This window comes from Sitophilus oryzae, unplaced genomic scaffold (assembly GCF_002938485.1).
Source record: "Sitophilus oryzae breed Bouriz unplaced genomic scaffold, Soryzae_2.0 scaffold_637_pilon_pilon, whole genome shotgun sequence".
In the NCBI taxonomy this organism is placed as follows: Eukaryota; Metazoa; Arthropoda; class Insecta; order Coleoptera; family Curculionidae; genus Sitophilus; species Sitophilus oryzae.
In genome coordinates, this window is record NW_022147237.1 from 2,307,173 (window position 1) to 2,332,056 (window position 24,884).

At 34.1% G+C, this 24,884-nt stretch overlaps 1 protein-coding gene across 1 annotated transcript in view; it reads right to left on the reverse strand.

The window, feature by feature from the left end:
- Positions 1-1,816: 1,816 nt before the first annotated feature.
- The window catches only part of LOC115887821 (protein rhomboid), a 44,593-nt gene continuing 21,525 nt past the window's right edge, over positions 1,817-24,884 (reverse strand). Inside the window, exons 3-5 of the mRNA XM_030907334.1 lie at positions 12,434-12,579; positions 7,120-7,388; positions 1,817-3,320 (exon numbers count right to left, since the gene is read on the reverse strand). Of these exons, the coding sequence (XP_030763194.1) occupies positions 3,016-3,320; positions 7,120-7,388; positions 12,434-12,579 (720 nt within the window). The 3' untranslated portion in view covers positions 1,817-3,015. The remainder of the gene's footprint in view (positions 3,321-7,119; positions 7,389-12,433; positions 12,580-24,884) is intronic.

The window sequence follows — 24,884 nt, forward strand, 5'->3', positions numbered from 1 at the left end:
CCAGGTCTCTTTGAGAAAAATGGATGCATTCTTTAAATATGTAACTTACAAAATGTTTTTTATTTTTCAATATTCTTCTAAGGCTTTATAGACCAAATATAAACAGAACGGTCGTAAAATATCAAATATTACCATTTATTACAGTTGAGGGTTGGAACCTTTGGTGTTACACAGCAAAATAAAACACTAAATTACCACAATACACCAAAACACTTTTACTTTTACACTGGACATGCGTTTCGCTAATCATGTTAGCATCATCAGCAGATGATTATAAACTAAAGTACAATCTACAAGTTGAGCGTTTATATACTCGCTCAGTAGGCACCGAGTGGGCGTGGCAAAATCTAGCCAACCGAGTCAGAGCCCACTGAGCGTAAAGGTCGATTTATAAATTGAAAACGGTGCGGTTCGATGTTGCGGTTGCGATTATTTCTATTGGCTATTACTAACGTTTCAAGGTCAACGTTCCTGTCGAAGTTAAAAATTGGTTAATTTTTGACGTACAACGTCAACCGCAACAACAACCGAAAAATTTATAATCAACAAAACATCCTGCGTATAAACAAACTTTTTACCGACCGTAACGTCGGGCGTCGAACCGCAACGTTTTCAGTTTATAAATCGACCTTAACAGTTAGATTTCCGCCACTAGAGTAGTAGGAACAAAGAACTTGAAGGAATTGGACCGTTGTCTCTGTTCATACTATCTTTACATTTATTAATTCTGATGCTTTCATATGCATCTAATTGCCTGTAATTTGAGACTTGTTTAATTAATTTTAAATTATTAAGATCTATACAATGTTCTTTATCAACAATATGTTCGGCAACGCAAGATTTATCCGGTCTACCATATCTTATCTGAGCTAAATGTTAATCTAGTTAATATTGATCTTCTAGTTTGCCCAACATATTTCTGATTACAATCTTTACAAGAAATTTCATAAATACCCTACCTTTCCAGTGGAGGTGTTTTATCCTTTGGATTACCTAATAATTGTTGTAATTTATTATTAGCACTATACACAAGTTTATAATTGACATTCTTAAAAATTCCTTTAGTTTATAATCATCTGCTGATGATGCTAACATGGTTAGCGAAACGCGCGTCCAGTGTAAAAGTAAAAGTGTTTTGGTGTATTACCATTTATATCTCATCTCATATAATACGCAAGGTATAGTTAAAGAGCAAAGAGTAGGTAGACTATTAGAGAATAGATGGTTCTTATCTACTCTTCGGTTTAGTTCCCGTGTCTAAAGACGAACCCACCGCATCATCAATGATCCTCAATGACTTGAGATTGCTGAAAGTTTGTTTTTGGAGATAGAGTTGAATTAGTGACGCTTTGCGTGCACGTGATTCTTTGGTTTTAATTTAAGCTCCGACATGTCCTCCTTTTTATCTTTAGCTGCGACTATATGTCAGATATGAACCAGACCGGCACTGGCGAAATAACAAGGCCAGCCTGCTGTGACGTAAAAATCTCGTGACGTCATGAACTGGAGGCGTAACTCTAATTAGCAGCGTTGATAATAACCCGATAAAAGTTCAAATTGTGGATCTTTTTTCATGCACTGAAAATACTAGGGCTCTTAATTTGTTTGTTAAGATGACGCCTACAATGCACTGACAATGACAGTGCCGTAATTAAGAGTACTAACCTGTTTCAACTGACTTCAGAAAAACTATACAAATTGTATTTTTCCTTAAAACATTTTTTTCAAATATAGTTTATATAACAGATTGAATTACTAGTTTTATTTTTTCTGTGTCTCGTCGTGGAAGAAATGACAAATAAAACAACAGAGCTAATTTCAGAATACCTATTTTATTTCAGTATTTTCATAGACTTTTCTTACATTAGGTACTGATGAAAAATTCGACAAAAATTCGTATTATTTTAATCCTAATAAAAAAAAATAAACATTATACTGGGTGAAGCTTTTTACCTGAGTGTAAAAAAATACAATATATCTTTTCTTTGTGATATATATGTATAATGTGAAAATGTCTACCACTTTAAAGGCATTTGTGTTTTGTAGTATCTGTCTATAATATAAATCAACTAGAACGTTTCTTTGGTAGGCTTTACTTAAACATCTAGTTTTTATGACTAGTTAAATAATATCACTCAGAAAATTACCACTTTGCCCATTTCTTTGTTAATTAAAACATAGCAAGCAAAGTTAACAAAAACTTTATAGACCTAAAAATAAAATTTTCACAAGTTATACAAAAAAGAACGTAAAAGAAAAACAGTATCCGTTTCTTCCAAAACTCTTTAAACGGTTTTAAAGATAATGGAAAGTGTTCAAGATAACAGTTTCCTCTTTATTTCAATATTAGCCAAAAGCTGTAGAAAATAATAACATTTATGTAAAAAATAAAATTAAGATTATGATTTATAACTGACCAAGTTTAATTTAACAAAAAAGTGTTCCAAATAATTGAGACAGAAATATATTGTCAGTAAAGTAATACAGCTTATGACTAATATGATAGAATAAATTATCTACATCTTGAAAAAATAAATAAATTTTCAAAAGTTTTACAAAACATAAATACATATTACTAAACTAAATGAAATTACTGTCAAATGTTCTATACGGAATATGTATATGGAATAAGACAGTTCAAAATGCAAAAAAGAACTAGTTATGTTCTCTAAATTACTTGGAAATTTCTTAACCAAATAGGAACTAAAACAAAATGCTTTGACAATAATTTCGGAAACAATTTTAAGTAAATTAAACAACTTACATTTCTTTCAGTCTTTGGTATAAATTTTAAATTAGAATAAATAAAAAGTAGGTATATACACGAAACTATATCTACAGTTTGTTTGCCAAAGTACTGATAAACAAAAAAAATTGAAAAATACTACAGCAATCACTCTTTTATGACTTAAGCTTAGTGTTAAGTCCTAGAGAAATCAGTACAAAACTGTGATTGATTTTATATACAAAATCTTACAAAAAAAGATTGATAAGAATATCAAACATTTCCTATATCTACACTCCAAACCGATTGTAGACGTACTGACTGCTGACCCCGTCGCCTAGATTCTCTATCGACTCATCTGTTGGGTTCATGATATTGAACAAAATTGCGAAAATCGTACAGGCTGCGTATACTCCTAAGGCTATCCACCAAAGGAGCTGCTCGTGGAGTTTTTGCTCGAAGTTTTTCAGAACCAAAAGTCCTATGGTTAAACCCGCTAGCGCTCCAGTTAGATGAGCTACATAGGAAACAGGTAGTTGTTCTTTGGCCTCCTCGGCATATCGTGAGTAAATGGCATATCCCACATCACAAGATGCTGAAACAAAATAAAAAATGTATTACATACGTTTTCATTAAAACTCATTTATTTGTACTACAGATTATTAATACACAGTTTAGTATTAGTATGTTTTGAATATATTTGAGAGTTTTAGATGGAGACAAAATATCCATCAGCAGATACAGCGAGTTTTATACAGGGTGGCGCCTCTCATACGCAGCGGAGGTTCCAAGGAGTACGACACTTTGTATTGAAATTAAATTTTGTGAGCATATGTAGGTTAATTCAGAGCACTTTTTAAAAATATACAGGGTTCTACAGGGTGTCCCCCAAAAAAGCTACATATCAAAGTTTTTTTTAATGGAACGCCCTATATATTAATTGATTTTCGGATTCTAGGAGACAAATAAAGGTGAGTTTTATAAGAGAAGCATATGACAAAAATGTAAGGTTATTGACATATTTAACATTTTCTAGAAATAAAGAAAACATTTTAAATTACAATAAAAGCTACCAAATTAGAATTTACCCGGTATAGCCTAATATGTAGTTAAATTAACTATTGTACTTTAAACCAAATTAAAAATTGATCCAAAAAGTTATACAGGGTGAGACAAAATTAATATTGAACATTGGTCACCTTTAAAAGCATATGTTACTCTTTTATTTTAAACGGAACACCCAGTATATTATTCCAAAGTTCAATGAAGAATTCGTGTCTCTTCAAAATACTATTAAGGTTGCCTACCTGGATATTTTCATTTACATGATTTGATCTGAGTAACTGAGTAGATCTTTATTATTTGATTAAATGTAGGTGGCTGTGATATTTCTGACACTACTTCAACGTAGCTGTCGAATTAATCCAACATTAACAACTAGTTATTATTTTATATCATCACAATTATCCTACATCAGAGAGAATTGATGTGATTCTGTTAGTTGGTCAATGCACACTGCATTCACCATTAATAGAATACTTAAATGCTCCTGATTTTATCTAGTCTGTTTTTTTATGGGGATATGCAGGGCCTATTTTTCATATGGCCCTAAGGCACAAGCGAAAATTCGGGCCCTCTTTTCCAATAAATTCAAAAATTCTCTTGTTAGTTTGGATTAAAAAAATAAAACAATTATTTTTACTTTTTTAATAATTTAAAAAAATAAATAAACATTATTATATTCAACAAAATAAATAATACAAAAAAAAATATATCAATCTAAAGCTTATTTTATTTAATTCTATTTTTCTTATCAGAGGTAACTGTTTTTTTTTCTCTGTTATGTAAATTTACATTTAAAATTATGAATATTTTACAACCCTTAACGGGCCCCCAGACCACCGGGCCCAAGGCCCGGGCCTTATCGGCCTTATGGTAAAATAGGCCCTGGGGATATGTTAAAGACAGCGTTTACAAACCTCGACCAACTATTGTCGACAACATGAAAGAAATTATTGTAGCTTCTCTTCGAGATAGAACTCCACATGTGCTTTTTAAAATGAAAAGATCCTTTTGAAAAGACAATCATTTTATGCAGTTAACGGGAAAGAAAGCATTTTGAGCATTTGATTTCATCTAGCTAATTTTTGTCACATAGTTATAGGTTTATACCTGGGATTAATTCTGTAATAATTAAAATATGTTTTAAATGTCTATCTTTTTATTACTGTTGAGTATTTTACTATACAATCTTTAATTTTTGTTAAATTAACAAAAGTTATACCACACAGCCACCCTAGATTTTTTCAAATAATAAAGATCTACTGACGCAAAATCATAAAAATTAAAATATCTAAGACAGTCTTTGTCTGAGGGGTAGGCACCTTAAGAATATTGTGAAGATATATAAAATCCCAATTGAACACCGGAAAAATATACTGGGTGTTCCATTTAAAATAAAGGAGAAACTTGCTTTTAAAAGTGACTAATCTTCCATATTAATTTTGTCTCATCCTGTATAACTTTTCGGGTCAAATTTCAATTTGGGTTAACGTACAATGGTTACTGTAATTAAATATCGGGCTACACAAGGTGAACTAAAATTTAGGTAGCTATTATCGAAATTTAAAAATTTCTCTTCATTTTCACACAATGTGAAATATGTCAAAATCCTTAGATTTTAGGTATATGCTTCTTTAATAAAACTCACATTTATTTTTTTCCTAGAATCCGAAAATCAATTAATATATAGGGTGTTCCATTAGAAAAAACACTATGTGTAACTTTTTTTGGGGACACCCTGTATAATTCTATATATTTTTATAACATGGTTTCAGTTAACCTACATATGCTGCCAAAATTTCATTTCGATATAAACTACCGTTCTCCTTGGAGCTTCCGCGGCGTATGAGAGGCGCCACCCTGTACAGTATGCTCTCACTCGCTTCAGAATTCAAAAAAGACGCCAAAATTATAAATCTGTGTAATGCATACAAACACCTTCTAGTGCGATGAGACAGTTATGTCTCATTTTAATTTACTGGTAAATTGTAATTTCTGTATTTTTTTATGTAATCTGTCGTAATATTCCCTGAGTCGTTGGACGGACTATACTTAGATATTTTAAATAAGGATCTGCTTCAAAATAAACTAGTCAAAACGAATTAGGGCTCACTTTGATAAATTTCGTTTAAACAAAGAAAATATATTTATTTCAACATATAAAGTTGGCAATATGTTCCTTAGGAATTAAATTTGAATGTAGTGTATGTACCTTGGTGTACATGGCGAAAAAAATTGTCAAACTGCTGAAAATTGTATTTTTATTACGTTATGAATGACTATAATATGTATCGAAAACGATACTAAACAATTTTTATCTTAATTCTCAACTGAAATATTTTTTTTCCTAATAATGTGTGTGTCCTCCGCGGTTTCTACGCACTTCTGCATACCGATTTGTCACAGACCGACTGAGGCTCCAAATAATCACTTGAGGAAAGGCGTTCCACCCCTCTCGAAGATTTTCTCCCAAAGTTTGAAGATCTGGTGGACAACTGGTGGACGTACGCCCATTTAAAGTTATACCTCCCTATACCATGACGGAACCTCCACCAAAATGAATCGCTTCTCTGACTGTTGTGTCCAGATACCGTTCATTCGGTCTTCTGTAAACTCTCCGCCGGACATCATTATGACTCAGTCGAAAACGGGACTCGTCCGTAAAAAAGAAGTGCCTCCACTGATCCACGTCCCAGTGAAGATGTTGAGCAAATATCCTTCGTGTCCTACGATGATTAGTAGTTAAATGCAGCACAACAACTGCTCGCCTTGATCGAATGTTAACTTCAGGCAGCCTGTTTCTTATAGCCTGAATTGAAATTCGAGTTCCTCTGGCGATCGTAAGAATATTGACAATTCAGTGACAATTCCATAGTCTGGAAATGACCGATTGTGTAACATGAAAAATCTGCGACATGTATCGTTGCGACCGACCCTCCTGCAATAAAGTTGTGGCTCTGATGATTTCTTCACTATTTAAACGCCTTTTAACACCGTTTGGTCTTCCGAAAATATCAAAATTTGCCATATTTAACACCATTTTGACGATCAAGAAGGCAAAATCACACTAAATAAGAAACTGATTTTATAGAATTTATGCGTTTTCGAGTGCGTCTTTATTGTTATTTTTTTATGACGGGAAATAATTTCGTTTTTGTATCAATTTATGCATGAAAATAAACAAAATTGTTCTGATGATATGCTGCTATAAATATACGGAGATCTGTCTATAAATATAATAAATACAGATGTAGATATATGTCATCCCTATCATTCGTTTTGATTAGTTTATATTATACAATTACTGTAACAAGTAATATACACCAACCTACCTATTGCAAATATCCCGAACAGACGCAGGATGCCGCACTGCATATTATTGTAGTTGAGAAGGACATTGGCCAAATGCGCTGCCAATAGGGCGTAAACTCCTCCAGATGCTCCCACTAGGTACACGTTGGTATCGAATACCGACGTTCCCAAGGACCCAGCTACCACTCCCGCCATGTAAATGAGGGCCACTCGTCCCGATCCGTGGACCATCTCCAGAGGCAGCCCTACCAGCAGCTGAACTACTAGATTGAACCCTAGATGGAGCCACCTGTAATAAAAGAGGTCACAATGAAAAAAAGTCATGATTATATGATGGTTGTCTTTTATATTTTGCATATAGAAACATAGTAGACGCCTGTCAACATTTATCAAATGTCGAAATTAACTGTCATCTTTAGTTTAAGTTAACTAAAGATTAGCGTTCCATTTCTTATCTGACCAGTCAAATTCGGTCAAAATGTCTTATAATTATTGTAGAATGTTATCTATCATTATTTAATAATATGGTATTATATAATTATTATGCGTTTGTGATGTCCAATTTACCTATAACCGTCTTCAAGGAATACGATACTTAGCGATTCGGAGAATCTCAATAAAAATATCGGAAAAAATAACAACTGCATCAGTAATAAGAAGAATTGATATGCCCTGTACCGACACGCCGACACGCACAATGCAGCATATTTACTCGATCCTAGATATAAAGGAGAGAATCTATTTCCAGAGGAACTCTATTTCCTTGAACTTGGTATCAATGAATCTGAAATTGAAATACTTGGAGAGATATCAAATTTTAGAACAGCATCAAATGCATTCAATAATCGAATAATATGGACAGCCGTAAAAAGTACCAAATCAGTATGTAAAACGTCGTCAGATATTACACCAACAACTTGGTGGGACAATTGGCAGAATAAATCGGTACTTCACAATGTTGCAACAAAATTACTAAGAATGCCGGTCTCCTCACTTGTGAACGAAACTTGTCAACTTAGGGAATTGTTCATAATAAATTATTAAGAAACAGGTTGACCACTACAAGATCTGGTAAACTTGTTTATGTTAAATATAATTTAAATATAATAAACAAAAATGGAAGGGATACTGACCTCAATGTAAGTTCATCTTCTGAAGCTGACATGTCTTCATCTTCAGACATCGACATCCATGACATCGACTATGAAGATGAAGATGAGAACTTACCACTGTCTACTTATGTGAATTAATTGTTTGTTTTGAATTAGTATAAAAGTATTTTTAAAATAACTTTTAAATTAATGTTTTCTGTTAATTTTAAGTTAAAATAAAAACATATTTTTGTTAATTTTCTAATTTTATTTTTTTTTTATTTTAAAAAGAAAATATTCTTTATTTATACATTATTTCAATGATTATGTGAAATAAATATTAATTTGTTTTTATTTGTTTCATTGTACTTTTAAAATTATTTTGGTCATCAACTGAGATTAACTAAATCTCAAGACAATAATGAAAACTTTCCTCCGAGATTTGTATACTGTTTTATTTACAACATCATTAATTAAAAAATAGGAACAGTATTTTATTTTGAAAAAAAAATAAATATGCTTAAATTTGCCAGTACCAGTCGTTATTATGACGCAAACCTTCAACAGCAAAACAAACAACTAAGTGAAAGAATTTCATAGAAAGCCAGAATGTTGTCGGAAAGTTCTGATATTGAAGACTACTTTAATATTGGTACTCCACCAGAACTTACAGAAGCTACAAAAAGAGCAGAAGCCAGTTTACTTCCAGAGAAAAGTAGGGGGCGATATGAAATAGCATTGAAAGTATACGAAAAATGGTGTGCCGAAAGAAATGCTAAGAATATTGCTTCGGAGAATTGCTTGATGGCATATTTCAGCGACATGGCAAGGCAGAAAAACCCATCTACTCTTTGGACTACGTACAGCATGATACGGATAATGCTAGAATTAAGGGAAAAGACTGACATATTAAAATATCACAAACTCGTCGCTTCTTTAAAACGCCGGAATGTAGGTTTTCAGCCAAATAAGTCTCTAGCATTTTTACCTTCAACAAATAAATGTAATAAAATCTTCAATTCGCTAGTTTACAAAGTTTAACTTTTTTTATATGCCCCGAAATAAATGCACATAAATATGTTCATCTACCTTCCTAAAACCTAAAAGTGTTAGAAGAAATATTCTATCACGTCACAATTTCTTGCTGCAGTCAAAAGTTTTTTTTTCGAATGCCTGACGTAGTGAGGACAGTTTAGTGTTCGTTCGCTTCAAACGATATGAATTATCTTGTTTCGGCTTGATTTAAAATGTCGAGTAGAATATGTAAACAAAATTCTGATCGTTTTTGTTATGTTTGTGGAAAATATATATTATAAAAGAAGAGAAGACCTATTGTTAGATTCGTTAAAATTTGCATATCTTCATTATTTTGGATTTCCTGTTGCAAACCAAGATAAAAAGTGCCTCATGTGTTTTGCGAAAGCTGTAGATACGTCTTACTCCAGTGGTCATCAGGACAAAATGTACACCTTCCATTTGGTTCATCAATGCTATGGAGAGAACCTAGTAATCATGAAAATGATTGTTACTTTTGTTTTACGAAGACATTGGGATATACTTGTTGGCCCACCAATCCGTAAAATTATGAAAGATTCCCAGTTTGCAAGTCTTTTATCTGTCAATGAAAAATCTGCTTGGAAGTCATTTCAAATGGTTGTGGAAGAATTTTTGAGAAATAAAAAAAGTGGAAATTACAAAGAAATTGTTACCGATTTATTGGAAAATTTTCAACAGATGGGAGTAAACATGTCATTAAAGATTCATTTTTTGCACTCGCATCGACTCGAGTTTTTTCCCTGACAACTTAGGAAGTATGAGTGACGAACAAGGGGAACGTTTCCACCAAGATTTAAAGGTTTATGAAGAACGACATCAAGGATTTTGGGGTGAAAACATGTTAGGGTTTGACTATTGGTCCATTATAAGAGAAACTGATTCAAATAGCTATAAAAAGAAGGCAAACATTTGTCATTTTTAATTATGTATTTCAGTTAAGTAAATAAATATGTATTTCTTAAACCAGATGTGACAGAATTTTCTAATATTTTTTCTGGATAATTCACCTAAATAAATAAGAAAATAGCAACTTTCAGCTGGGGTATGAAAACCATGTAAACTAGTGTTATTATTGTTAATCTTCTTGTTTATTTTTGTTGATGTTAGATAAGTATCTATTTAATAAAGATATTACAAAAAATATTTTGCTTAATTAAATGAGGCGAGAAATAAGAAAAACCGAGTGAGGGAAATGGAAGAGCGAAGAAATGTAGATAATTTGAAACTTTCAAATTTTCAAAAGTCAGTAATGTCGAGAAATTAAAATAATTTTGGTTGCATATCATAATACGACCACCAGCAAACTCCATAAGACGCCGCATGGTGTCACTGATGACGTGCAACCAAAGTTGTTTTAATTTCCCTCTATGTGATTGTAAATAAATAATTTTATCTACTCTACTTTTTCAGCTCCTAATGTATATGAATCCCTTCTACTTGACTCGGACCAATCCTTTTCGAGAAACTGGTAATTTTATAGAAACTGTATGCTTGCGAGATCAGTGAAATATGTCTAGACCTACTGAATGTATTCAACTAGCAAAATGAAACGCATGAACAACAAGCGCCAATCCCTTTTAGAAAAAATCACAAACATCGTCATTAAATAAAAAAATAAAATGGCACACCATCTATGTCCATATGCAGTTTACCATTTTAAAGTAATTACAATTTTTTTCAAAGTGTGCGTGTGCGTTCTAGGAAAGCGTGCCACATGAAATCCTAATTGACACTGTAATTTGTTAGAAACGGAGCAATTTCTTTTAATTAGTTTATTAGTTTACGTAATTTGCACCATCCTGCCGTAAAACGTCTACTTCCTCGACTTTATAGAAGACACTTACGTTTAGGGTTTTTCAGCGTTATCTCTAATTGAGTGTTAAATAATAATCGGACGGTCTCAAAAAGGAGACGATTATGCGTAATGACAGTTGACTGCAATCCTTACACGATACATTTTAACTTGCTGTTATATTTAAATAACATATCATTAAAATAAAGAGGAGAATGCCATAAGTAAATGTGTATTTATACATAAACAGGGTTGTTCACCATATACGACACGGAGTATTGTAGCTAAACGATTAGATTTTTACAAATTGTAAGTTTTGGGTTCGTTGAAGGACTATTAGAGCTACGATTTAAAAATATTTTTACAAGATACAGAGTGTCCCAAATAAGTAAAAAATACAGTTGTAGGTATTTTTTAAATGGAACACCATGTATATTATTCTATTTTTGGATTCTACGATTGAAATAAAGGTAAATTTGATTAAGGTTTATCACACATAAACCTTACCGTTTTTGAAATATTTTCAATTTTATGAAATTGCAGTAAAAATTTTAAGGGTTCATTTCTCCAAAGGTATCAAAGTTTTTAATACTAAATATTTACTGCAGATTATTTATTCATCAGATATTGTGTTGCAATAATAAAAATTTTACCACCTTATACAGAGTGTCCAAAAATTTATATTAAATAATTACTAGCTTTTAACGGCAATAACTTGTTTAATTTAAATGGAACACCCTATATATTTTACGTGAATCAGATGCACAATGTAATTGTCTATCAAATTGTATTATACCATTTTTTACCCATTTCTTCAAGTTTTCGTAGAAAATGCATTTTCTTATAATTTAGACCTCATTTATCACTATACCCATGGAATATTGACATTTCAGATTTTTTTAAAGCAACATATATGTACAAAATGTATTTGCAAGCCCATTGGCATACAAAAAAAACTATTTAAATCTTTGTGAAAGAATATACCAATTAAATATACCTACCACCATTATTTCCGACCAAAAATTAGTTAATTACATACATTTAAATTGTTTTAATTAATAAAGTATTCTAAATAAATGTGAATTTGGCTCAGAAATCAATATAATAATAAGTTATGAAAATGAACGTCTCTGTTTTTATAAACAAAGAAATGTCAAAGTGTTTTTAAAACGAAAGAAAAACGATCGAAAAAAAGCAACTGAAACTAGTGATTTATAAATACAAAAATGTTGAACTTCAGCTACTGCGATCTCCCAGCCGAACTGAACCTCAACTGGGCATCAAACTTCAAATTAAGAATTCATGAATTCAGCTTCAGGGATTTGACGATTTTTTACAACTTGGATTAAGAGTAGTTTATTTGTTTATATCTAAAACACGTAAAAAAGTACTTACCCTGCGTGTAGCAACATGTAGAACAGAAACCTCCATATCTCTAACCTCTTGTCTGGTCTATAAATAAATATGGACTCTATTATGGGCACTGGACCGGCAGGATTCAGTTCTCCCGTGCTCACGGAGTAATATATGAAAAATCCCAACTGCAAAGAAAGAAAACTCATTAGAGAATCGTATAAAAAAATAATTAACTTTATTGACTGAAACTGATCCAAAAATCTTCAAATAAAAATAAATAAATATATATAAAACTTCTTTATGAATTATGAGTTACAAAAAACAGTGTTGTCTAGTGTGCTGAAAACCAGATATTATCCTGATGTTAGAGTGTTCTCACCTGCCAGTCTCACTGAAGCAGTCTGATTCAATGTTATGTCAAAACACGTTCTCAGTAATAGTTCTACATTTGTTCGTTTTAGCTGAAACTTTTCGTTCAGTTTTTCAAGTTTTGAGAAAATATTAAATGAATTGACTCCTAAAACTAATTCCTTCAATACAGTTTCAAGCAGCTTTTTTACATAATACCCACTGCCTGATCCATCATCTATGACATTTTCGTCGTTTTTGATACATAAGAATATTTAGTAACTCTATAGACTCTAGAATTCTTCTCGAGCAGCTTGTAATTTTGTGGACATTCTAGACGGTCTAGACCAACTGAATGTTTCACATAGCAAAATGAAACGTACCTAGCCAGACTGATAGGTAAGAACCCGTCTATTGAGTTCACAGGTTCTTTTTTTACCTCTGAACAAACAATGCATACCTTAATAAGATAATCTAATTGAAAAAATCCCCATTTACTAGTTTAATATGTTTATCCGATAGCCAAGCAGCCTTAAGAGCGTTCAGCTGAGTAACGATCAATTCGAACTTGGTCAAAGGATGCCTAGAGAAGTCTGACACATTAAACAAAGAAAATAAAGTCCGCCTACTCTGGATGGCTGCTCATCAAGGTATAGAAGGTAATGAAAAAGCAAACAATCTAGCTAGAAAAGGAGCAAACACTACTAACTGGACCAGTGGTTTCTTCTCAAGTGGAAACTAAGTTAAAGCGGAACTCAAAAACCTGGAAGACTCCATATCTTAACCTGGAATGGGAATTTTCCTGAACCATCACTCATTAATGAATGAACCTTGTCTTTATAGAACGCTCTAATGGAAAGAATCCACTTGCTATGCATTTATACGTTATTAAATATAAAATTATCGTGGAAATGCCTTATCTGGCCCCGGCCGAACTCCGCCAAGGAAACGTCTTGCATAACAAATAATGCTTGTGTTCTTTTTTAACCTCTGTCGACTCTTCCCGCACGCTAATTATAAAATTACTCCAGCGTGAAAGAAAAATAACGACATGCCGATGGAAAACAATGGGCAGACTGAACGGGGAAGAAAACCGTGGGTTTTCTCACACAGCCCGGCCTCTTGCAATGTTCTTGTCCGTGGATTAAGATGAATTAAAACGCTATACACATTCTGAATATATTAATAGAGTCAGTTCCTTATATTCTACAGGGTGGTTCGAACTGTATTCCGGAAACTTCGGCAGCATATTCTGCAAATAAAAATATGTAAAAAAGTTCGTATAGGGTGTAGAAGTTTCATTTTTATTTCGATTTTTTCCAAATAATTTCTGAAGTAACGTCAACATTTAGATGAAAATAGCTGTCTGGGAGTTTTTTGGTATGAGAAGTTTGATTTTGACACCAATATGACTTCTATCTGTAGGGGGCGCCACCTACATGTGTTTTAACTGTTTTGAAGAGTAATAACTTTTCGTCCGTAACTGTATAAAACTACTGAGTGAAAAAATATACATCTCCGTGACTTTTTACGTAAAAAATGTCTCTTGGTAAAAATTGCTGCAAGCAACCATTCTTAAGATATTTACAATGGAAATAGTCAATACATGTCATTATTGACAAAAAATAAACACGTTGAGTAGAGATTGTTATTTGACTGAAATCATAAATTTGGTAAATTTTTATTTTTTTAAATTAATCATAAATTTTTCTGCAAAAAGATGATGATAAAACAGTTTCTGTTGAACTTTTAGCACAACTACTACTGAGTCATAATAGGCTCAAAATACACGGTTACTGAGTTATAATAGGCGGCAATAGACGTCTTCAACCTTATCAAAAATTCAACAAAACTGTAGCAATAATTGACGAAGATGGCCAATAGAAGACCAATGAATTCTACACGCCAATAGAACACAGCCCAAAAGTAGAAATGCTTTTTCAGTGCCAATATCCTAGTGCTGAAAAGATATGAAGAGACATGTGTTTTATTTTAAATCTGAGAATATCGTAAATATCTCGAGAGTTTCTTTATTTGCTCGATTCGAATTCTAAAGTAGCACAATCTCGAAGAATCTAGTGCTTTATAGATGATACAGGATAAGATACGAAGCTCGTTGAAAAATTGATGGTTTGTGAAATCTAATACATCGATGAAATATTTGAAATATCTTAGCAATTCCTTCTTTTTGCTCGATTAATTCCAAAGCTCTTAGAAGCGAAATTGTCGCACCTTCCGACGCCAATAGATTTTTCTGTCCGCCCTGAGTAACGCGGCGACACGACATTAAAAACGTTTTCCCGCGCGTCGTCTTGACCGGGTGACATTTTTTTTAATCGTCCTCTTTGGCATCGCCAGTAGAGCCGCCTCGTCCGACTAGTTCTTAAAAGCGTTTTTACCCGTCGTAAAAATGAAAATAACGTGAGAATCTAAACTAGTTGACGGCAATAAATTCGTTAATTACGGCCGCTAGGTTGTTAATGTCGCCCAAAGAGGGTCAAAAGCAACAGAGAAGAAGATACGGGCTTTGGTAGTGCTAGAAGAGGAAGAGTCGTCAAGTCAAGGATTGCATGTCATGAACGATCATTGCCGCTTTGTTTGGTCAAGGATTATGTTCGCGTATGTGAAGAATCTAAGAAAATTAAAGAAAAAACAAGAGGATAATGACACGTTTTATAAATTTCTGGATCGAGTAGGAAGTAGACAGAATATCTCGCCATTTTGTTAAGAATTAATTTCATGTAAATGTTTTTGCTCGTTCACGCGTTCTTAAATTGAGGAAATAGTAGTGGCTTAAAAATAAAGTATGTAGTAGTAGAATTAAAAGAGCATTCCTGAAACATTCAATGTTTCATGATCCCACAGCTAGCTCTTGGTCTTTCATTTGCTCAAAACTACACTGTTAAAAAAACTGTACTGTTTAAACTCATGCTAGATAACTATTGCCTGAAGGCAAAAACAGCAGAGAGATGATGAATGCTGACAAGGTTTGAAACATAAAATAAACATTTCTTTATCAATTAATTGTTATATTTGCTCTGAGAAGCCAAACAAAAAGCCATGTCAGGATGTCTGAGGCAAATAGTGTGGACAAACCCCTTCCCCATGCGAATAGACAGCAAAATTAAAATTTATAAGACCTGCATCAGACCAATAATGACATATAGCCCAGAAATCCGAGAGGAAAGAAACAAGACCAAAAGCATGTTAAGAATCGCTGAAATTAAGAACCTAAGCACCATAAGGGGGAAGACTAGAAGAGACAGAATCAGAAACACAAATAAGAGACAACAAGGTGGAATACAGGGCGTAGTGAGGTGGAGTAGGCAAATATAAAGACAATGGTTTGTACACGTAAAACGCATGAAAAAATAACAGGCTATAGCGCATGGCACTTGAAGGGAAACCCACGGGTAAGAGACAGCCGGGAAGACCTCCAAAAATATGAAAAGACAGTTGGCAGACAGTCTCCCAAGAACTCCTACAGAGGCTACTTTAAAACAGATCGACTAAGTCTCAAATAAGAAGAAGAAGAACAGCTATGTTCTTCTGCCTAGCTTGCAAAACCAATAACAACTCATAAGTACTCCAGTATAAATCCAAACGCCGAAATATACGTACTGCCTCGGTATGCGTGTAAACACTACTCACCAAATTGAAAGGGACCTTTTGTTTTATACTTACTATCGACATTGACTTTATTGTACTTCTGATAAAGCCGTTCGAATAATCACTTTCAGAAAAAAAAATCACAGTGATATTTTAACCAAAGCTTATGTACAGCGGTATCGATTGACAGATAATACCAATAAACCTAACTTTATTAGCCATAAAATACCGAACAATTTGCATATCGGAAAGTATGAAAGTGTTCATAGGAGTGTGTAGTAGGCGTATGTTTATTTTCTTATCGGTATCGTGAATTCCTCAAATAATTACTATTTGTGTTTGTAAAGCTCAAAGCTTTATAAAGTTTCTGGAGTCTATATTGGTCGGTAATGTTTACAATCACTTGTACTTAAATTAGTTGAATTGAATACAAACAATAGTTATTTCTATTTTGTTTTTAACTATTTTTTTGGAACTATCGGGTGTCTACACCTACTCAACAGTTATTAAGGAAACATATGTGATTTGAAGAACCTCCTTCGAGCAAAAACGAAATTCCAACCGTGACCTTCTACAGAACTTTAGTACCATTTTTTTCACACCGTAATTACTCTACCGTACCGTACCGTGCCACACTACAGTTACAACCGCATAAATTAAAACATTAAATTAATGTTATAAATCCACACTTACGCGCTATAATGGGGCGTTTTAAAATATTTATATTCCATAAGCTGGTCATTACGCCGTTGCTGTACCATATAGACACGCCTAATAATGGTGTGAAATAGTGTTATTTTTAAATAAGAAAATCGATATATTGGATTGCATACAACCTGATTTAAATGGTATCACTCTTTCATTAATTACATTACATTTCATTACAAAAACTTACTTATTACTTTCTAAACAAAAGTCTCGATCCCTCTATGTTGAACTTGCTTAACGTGCCAATTCCACCCGTGATTTCATCTTTCATTAGATTTATTCTACCGCATCTTCTGATCGCTTCATTCACTGCTTATCGGAATATTTGATGTTAAGGGTGAAACCTTTGCCGCCCTCGCACTTTGTTCAGGACTTGCACTTTGTTTAGGCAGCGATCTTTTAGACTAAGTTGGTGTTTTTAAGTATTTTGGAGTAAGTTCATAATATATTTACGTCCCGTGTAAAATAGAAAAAGGGATTTCTTTTAAATGTTTCCTAAACATTATTTTTCTTTCGTAAGACTGAATTTTGTAACTTGTCAAATACAGAATTTATTCATATTTATTTTCGAAAGACGTTTTTATTATGTGTAAACCTTTTATCTGAAGAGTCATTCCAACACTGGCGGCCAAGAAGTGCCAAAAGTTTCAAAAATGATTTTTTTAGAGAAAATGTCAATAGATAAAAAATACTTGCTTTCTATTTTGTACGAAGGCAGTACCTTTGAAGAGAAACATACACATGTCTTGACATATGTTTTGAACACAATCTATGTAGTAAAACGCGAGGGCGACCTAAAATATAATTTTTTTTATTTTAATTTTTATATTCTTTTCGGAAAACTTTTAAGGGGTACATTTGCCTGATTTTGCATTGTTAACTGTTCAGTTTTAATTTAAAAATAGATGCAGTTTTTTAAAATCGAGTGCCAGCATTTCCATTTTTGAAATTAAGTGGCATAACTTCCAAAATACATCGAAAAAGCCGTTAAATCTCAAAATAACTCCAATCCCTAAATACAAACCCGTATAACAACTACACACGCATATTTTACGCTAACCGCATGACAACGACGACATAAAATCCGGCCCAACTGCCGCATTTCACTCACCTTCCGAAATTTTCGAAAGCAAATCCCCCGACAAAAGCGACGCTATCTGCCGTTAATTAGACATAATTAATGCCCGCCCCGCCATATGTCGGGCTCTATTAAGATTGGGGCCCGAAAACCTCCTTTTCTGGGGTTTAACAGCCTCGACAGCACGTGCCCCTCGCGCAAGACGGCACGCCGAAAGGGACGACCATGTGTTTCCCGAAATGCAGAAACACGGTTCGGCCCGATTGATTACTTCCTACCTTGAACCGGGAGCACTTTCGCTAGGGTTGGTCCTTTTGATTTTTTGTAATAAATTTAGTACTTTTTTTTTAATAATAAATAAATCATCATTTTGTCCTTTAAATGTCCCATTAAATGTCCTATAAATGTTCTCCAGCGGGTTCGGATGATTTAACATCTCGCCATGATCGGTTTACTGTTTCGATCTCCTATTTAATTGTTCTTTGTCACGTGTATCTTGGACGACCACTACTCCTACTGCCTTGTGGGTTCCACTCAATAGCTCTGCCAGCGATATTGTTGCCGCTTTGCCTTAATATATTATGACCAATCCATCTCCATTTTCTCAGTTTGCTCTCATTATACACCTGCCTCCAGTTGGTTAAGCTCTATAAATCCTCATTTCTGATGTGTTTGATCAGAGTATTCTTACAATTTTTCGCAGACAGCAGTCCATGAATACTTGAAGTTTGTTAATTAATGGTGGTGTAATTTTCCAGGTCTCTGCACCGTACAGACTTGACATTGGAACTGCAAATTTTAAGTTTGATATGTTGAGAGTAGTGTCTAGGTCTCCAAATATTATTGAGTTTTCAGAATATTATTCTGATTTTGTTTATTCTGGTTTATGATATTGCTCTATGCCTGGATTAGGTGTGATTATACCACCCAAGCAAGTAAAATTATTTATTTCCTCTATAGTGTTAACCCGCTATACTTCTTCTTCTTTCAGTGCATATCCTCTATGGATATTGGCAATCATGTTGATCCATATAATCCTATTGACAGCCGCCCTAAATAAATGTACGGCCCTCATTCCCGTCCACTGTCTAATATTTTTCAGTCATGATGTTCGTCGGCGCCCCTGACCTCTTCTACTATCTATTTTGCCCTGCAGTATTAGTTGGATAAGTTCGTATTTATCATTATGCATCACATGCCTAAGGTGTGCCATTTTTATCACCTTCACACTGTGTATAATTTCTAGTTCCTTTTGCATGCTTTCGATCACGGTGTTGTTTGTGACATGGTAAGTATATGAAATCCTGAGCATGCGGCGATAGCACCACATTTCAAAGGCTTCCAAGCGTTTAGATGTAGCATCTGTCGAGGTCCAAACTTCCACTCCATATAGGAGCGTGGAGAATACGTAGCACCTCAGGACCTGTGTTCTTATAGCAATACACAGGTAGTATATATTGCATAAGATCTTTTTAAGACGGCTAAAAACGGTTCTGGCTTTTTCTATGCGGCATCTGATCTCTCGTGAGTGATCCCATTCCTTGTTCAGGGTGCAGATCAAAAATACATGATTGTATCTGCTGTTTCCAAGGTTTCGTTATTGGACCTAAACTGGTGATACTGCTATACCACCATCCGCTATACTACCTTGTAAAATTCTGAGTTTATTTGTGATTGGTCCTGAAAATGCTTTTTTAAATTTCGTAATATTCTGCATATCTGTTCAGTCAAACAAATCCAGAACCTTTCCTCTGACTCATTACTTTTCTAGTTGTACTAATCATAACTCCGGATTAACACAGTCCTAAGTCATAAGTTTCTGTGAGAACTAAGAAAAAATCAAGTACTAAATGATCCTTTTCAGTTAGGTTCAATAATTTTGTTACAAATTGGAAAATAGCAGTTTATGTTGATTTAATTTGGTTGTTCAACTCATCACATAATGTTTTTTTCCTAACAAGGCATCTATAAAGATTCCCTCATACTAATTATTCAGATTATTACTAAATTACTTATTATTAATGACCTTTCTAGTGCTATTTCTTTGTAAAGGAACACAAAATTTATAAATCTTTAGACATTATCATTAATTATTGAATGCGAAAGAAATTCTTTTTTATTCCAAGTGACTCCAAAATTTAAAAATACTTCTAAGCAATCATCGATGATGTTTTGCTTTTAATTTCTGTTAAATCTAGAATATACTGCAATAATATACAGGTTATCTCCAGCGAAGACCAACCTATAATCATTAAACTACCAGAACATTTCTATGAAACTATTTTAACACAAATTGGTGAATATAGTATCGAGCAATATTTCCAACAGATCTTATAGCATTCAAAGATTATACTATTCCATTTTAATCGATTTTGTACATTAAAACGCACTGAAGAGCCCTTAATGCGACCTGCAGCCGCAACAGCTGCCGATGCCGGCGTTCTAGTTTATTTTCGGAGCATCCGTCGAAATGTTTCTTTTTCTATCGGTTTTAAAATCGGTAAGTAAAAAAAACCTGTGTTTATACGAAATAAGTTTCTGTAAGTCTGTCTATTTTCGGTCGACGGCTCACCTGAGGCCACAGGGTTCGTTGATTCAACGGTTTATGTAGGAAAACACGTTGATAGCGTCATGAAAATATTAAGATTGAGCATGATAACACCCCATATGACGAAATTATATGGTATTTTTCTAGTAATGATATTTATAAAGATGCAAATCCTTCTTGATTTTTTTTTCAGATTGTTAAATATCTTAAAGGAGTAAATCTAAACAAATTTCATTATCCGAAAAAAATTATTCTTAACATTTCCATGTAACCATTAACAGAAAAATACAATTGGCATGGATAGTATTTATATATCAATCGGTTTTAAAACGTTCTTCGACGTCTTCCGATACCCAGTCTCCATTGCTCCCTATCTAGCCAGAGGTCGTCTTCGAGCTCCCGTTCTTTTAGCTCCTTGTCTATTCCTTCTCTCCAGCTCTTGCGTGGTCTACCCCTTTTTCGTCGTCCCGCTGGTGTTCAGTTGAGGATCTGTTTTGAAAGCCTCTCCTCTGACATACTTTGTACGTGGCCATGCCATATTAGTTGTTTCGTTCTTATGTCATCAGCTATTGTTCGATTGACATCCATAGTTTCTCGTATTCTGTTGTTCGTACACCTTTCTCTTCTGGATTTACCTGCGGCCCATCTCCAGAAATCCATTTCTGTCGCTTCCAGGGTGCGCACGGTCTTATCTTTTAGCTGCCATAACAAACGATGCTTTTAACTATTGTGCTGTATATATGACATTTGTTGGATTTAGAGATGTTACTATCTGACAAGACGCCGTTTAGCATAAAGATTGCCTTTCTTCCCTTAGCGTTTCTGTCCCTAATGGCTTTATCAAGAGTGCCATCCCTTGAAATATTGGCTCCCAAGTATTTTTATAATTTATGCAGCCGTTAATATTTTGACCGTTCTCAAGGGGGAGATTTTCTTGAAATCCGCCGACACACATATATTCCGCCTTATCTAAGTTTACTTCCAATCCCCATGGATAGTATTTCATCATCTCAAAGTCTAGAATGGCAATGCTTCCTTCCAAAGGAAAGAACCCTCGATCAGTTGACTACTAAGTCATATGACTTTGAAATTTGGAAGAAAACTCCAGGTATCTCAAAGATATATGCGCGATGAATGCATGGAATAAAAAAGGAGGATTACAAGAGGATAGAGTAATTAGATTTGAAGATTCAAGTGACAGAAGTTATCTACGGAATCAATTCCCTCAAATGACAATGGGTCGGTTAGCAAGTTAGAAGGAGATAGAAAAGATAGATCACCAAAATTACACAGACTGAGAGGGGTAAAATGCCAAGAAAATGTTCTAATCTCGGATGGAACTAAAACATTCAAAAACAACCAGGAATAAAAAATAGCACTAACCAGATAAAAAAAAAACCTCGAGGGCACAAAATATAAGATATGCATCACCAAAAATTTATGCTAGAATAAAATTAATAATATATTAGTGCTTTTATTTAGTAATAACATATTTTCAACAATTATGCGTTGAATTATTTATGTTGAAAATAATACACAATAAAATGGTCAAATAGAATGGAGCAAAATACAGTTTTAGAAACCAGAGGAAACAACAGCATTCCGTTATAAGATAAAAATGCGTCTGTACTAAAGCGTTAACATTAAAATACATATTAGATATTATGTAAATTGCACATACTGAAGTATCGTAGTAAAAATAAAATAAAATGTGTTCCGTTGTAATCATTAACATCTGCTAACATACCATTACCGACATGTTTTGCAGAAAGCACGTAAAGAAAATATTCGTAGTACTTAATTATTTATGTGGTGAGGAGAACACTTACTTCTCGAGTTATTGTAAATTGGTCAGTATTTTTTACTTTGATCTCTAATCCTAACAAGGCTTTCTTCAAGAAAAAAGTAGTAAAATGAAATTTTTAAATCGAAAAAGGATTGGTATTTCGATTTTCTTAGGCTTGCTTCATACAGACTGAATCAATAAACTGCATTAGTTCAGGCAGAATAAACGGTGTTGCAAGATTTTTATAAACGACAAGTTAAAAAGCTCAAAAACTGTGATGGTAATAAATATATGATTTATTTATGATTACCAATCCCAATTCAGTCATATATATTAACATTTTATTAAAAAAATATACCAATATATGTTTAGTATTGAAAGACCCAAACGCATCCCCAGAAGATATAGAAAAAGCTGGAGAACGATTTCTTCTCCATCTATATGGATCCAAAAAATGCGACTCATTAGATAAGTACAGATACCAGTGTTTCGTAAAATCTGTTACCAAAAGCTTACCACACCTAGTATCATTACCACCGACCAAAGACGCAGCTCGCTTGCACTCCTTCCATACATACAGTCAGGTACAGCTATGGTATGGGAATGAAAAATCACCTCTGGATTGGGGATGGAAAAATTCAAAGAATGGGTTGATGCCCATTGCTACTTCCCAAGATGCAGCTCCCCAAGAATTATTAAATCTGATTTCATGTAAATGTGCCAAAGGTTGTAATACATCTTGTAGTTGCCCCAAAGCAGATTTGCTTTGCTCGGTAATGTGTGCACTTTGTCAGGGCAAATCATGTTCGAATAGTTTGGAGGCGGCAAAATTAGACGAAGATGAGTACGAGGACAATTTTCCTCTCGATAAAGATCAACGAAAAGAATATTCTGCACCTTATTAACCAGATCCGGAATATGATACAGATGTCGAGGACATTCAGGAAGATTATATTGAATAGTCAGTAACATAAAAAAACGAAGGAACTCTGATGAACCTTCCACCTCAAAAGAAACCTAAGTTGACGACATGTGGATTAGGCCTATTGGAAATTGGGAGACCACTCAAAGAAAAAACGCGCCGGGTACCTACTTTACCTCAAGGCAGCTCCCTGAAAGACAAGGCGGTTAAACTTGATTTTCCACCAGTCGCGCAACAATAAAAATTTAGTCCGTTATTGCGGTCATAATGCAAATTGCGTTCTTCCATTATGACCGCGACAGCAGGCTACTGCCAACCAGTAGCAAACAAGTTTTTAGGCTTTATGTATCGGGGATGCCGCTCAAGGTGGTGTGGAAACAAATACAGTTAATCCCGGATATATTGAACACGTACATTATATCAAACTTTAATTTTGTTTTCGTAAAATTCGATACTTTGGGTAGTTGCACGAAAAAAAACCATACAACGTTTTTTATAGAGTTTTTCCTCTTCTTTAGTTTTGGTCTCTACATATTTTGCACTAAAGTTGATAGAAATCGAGTTATTGACAAATAATGAAAAATAAACCGAATTTTAGCCAATTGTTCCAAGATGGCGGCCAAATCCGGGCTTTACGGGGAGTGCAAATTTAATACGTGCTTCTCGACACCAAACTAAACAAAATTAAACTTATTCCAGCTTGTCCGGATTTGCTCCCGCCATCGATGCACTTGCCGACTGGCCTACTGGCAAACTTTAAGTACCTACCGAGTGACTTAAAGACAAAGAAAAATCTCATAAAGAAAAAGTCACAGATACAAAGAGAACTTGATTTGCTTGGCAACTGTGCTTATTTGCAAACCGTGGCCCCTGTCGCGGGTCGTTAGGGCTCGACCCAGACGTTGGCGTCGGCCAGTCCAGTCGTTTTCTGCTAAAATTGATCGCGTCGGGATTTTCGACACATTTGCCCTTATTTGATGCGAAATAAGGGTGGAACTGCCGAAGGGGAAGAGGAAGGGGGTGGACTATATACGAAAGAGAGACCGTCAGCTGCCGACCAAAACATATTGGATTTCCCGATGGCGGAGCAGGCACAACAGAACGATTTCGGTAGAGTCATCGGGACCGTGTCGATTTTGGTTTATTTTGGCGAGTGTCTTGTCGCGTATGGCGCCTTCTAACACGTGCGAGGTGAACGTGGAAGAACTTTTTAATAAAATTCGAGCCAAAATTAGGATATTTTTCTCAAAAAAAAATATATATATATAAATACTAAAAATAGCAGGTTTAGTCGTGACTGGCTAAGTTAAGAAAAGACTCAAAATTTAAGTGAGGATGGAGTCAATAATCACCACATAGGCTAATAAAACTACTGTTTCAAATTCGTCAAGCTTTCGAGAATTTTATTCCCATCATCAGGACAGTTTGACTGAGTCAATTAGCAAAAACAACATCCTCTGCACAAAAAGGCCTTAACACTAGCATCATTTG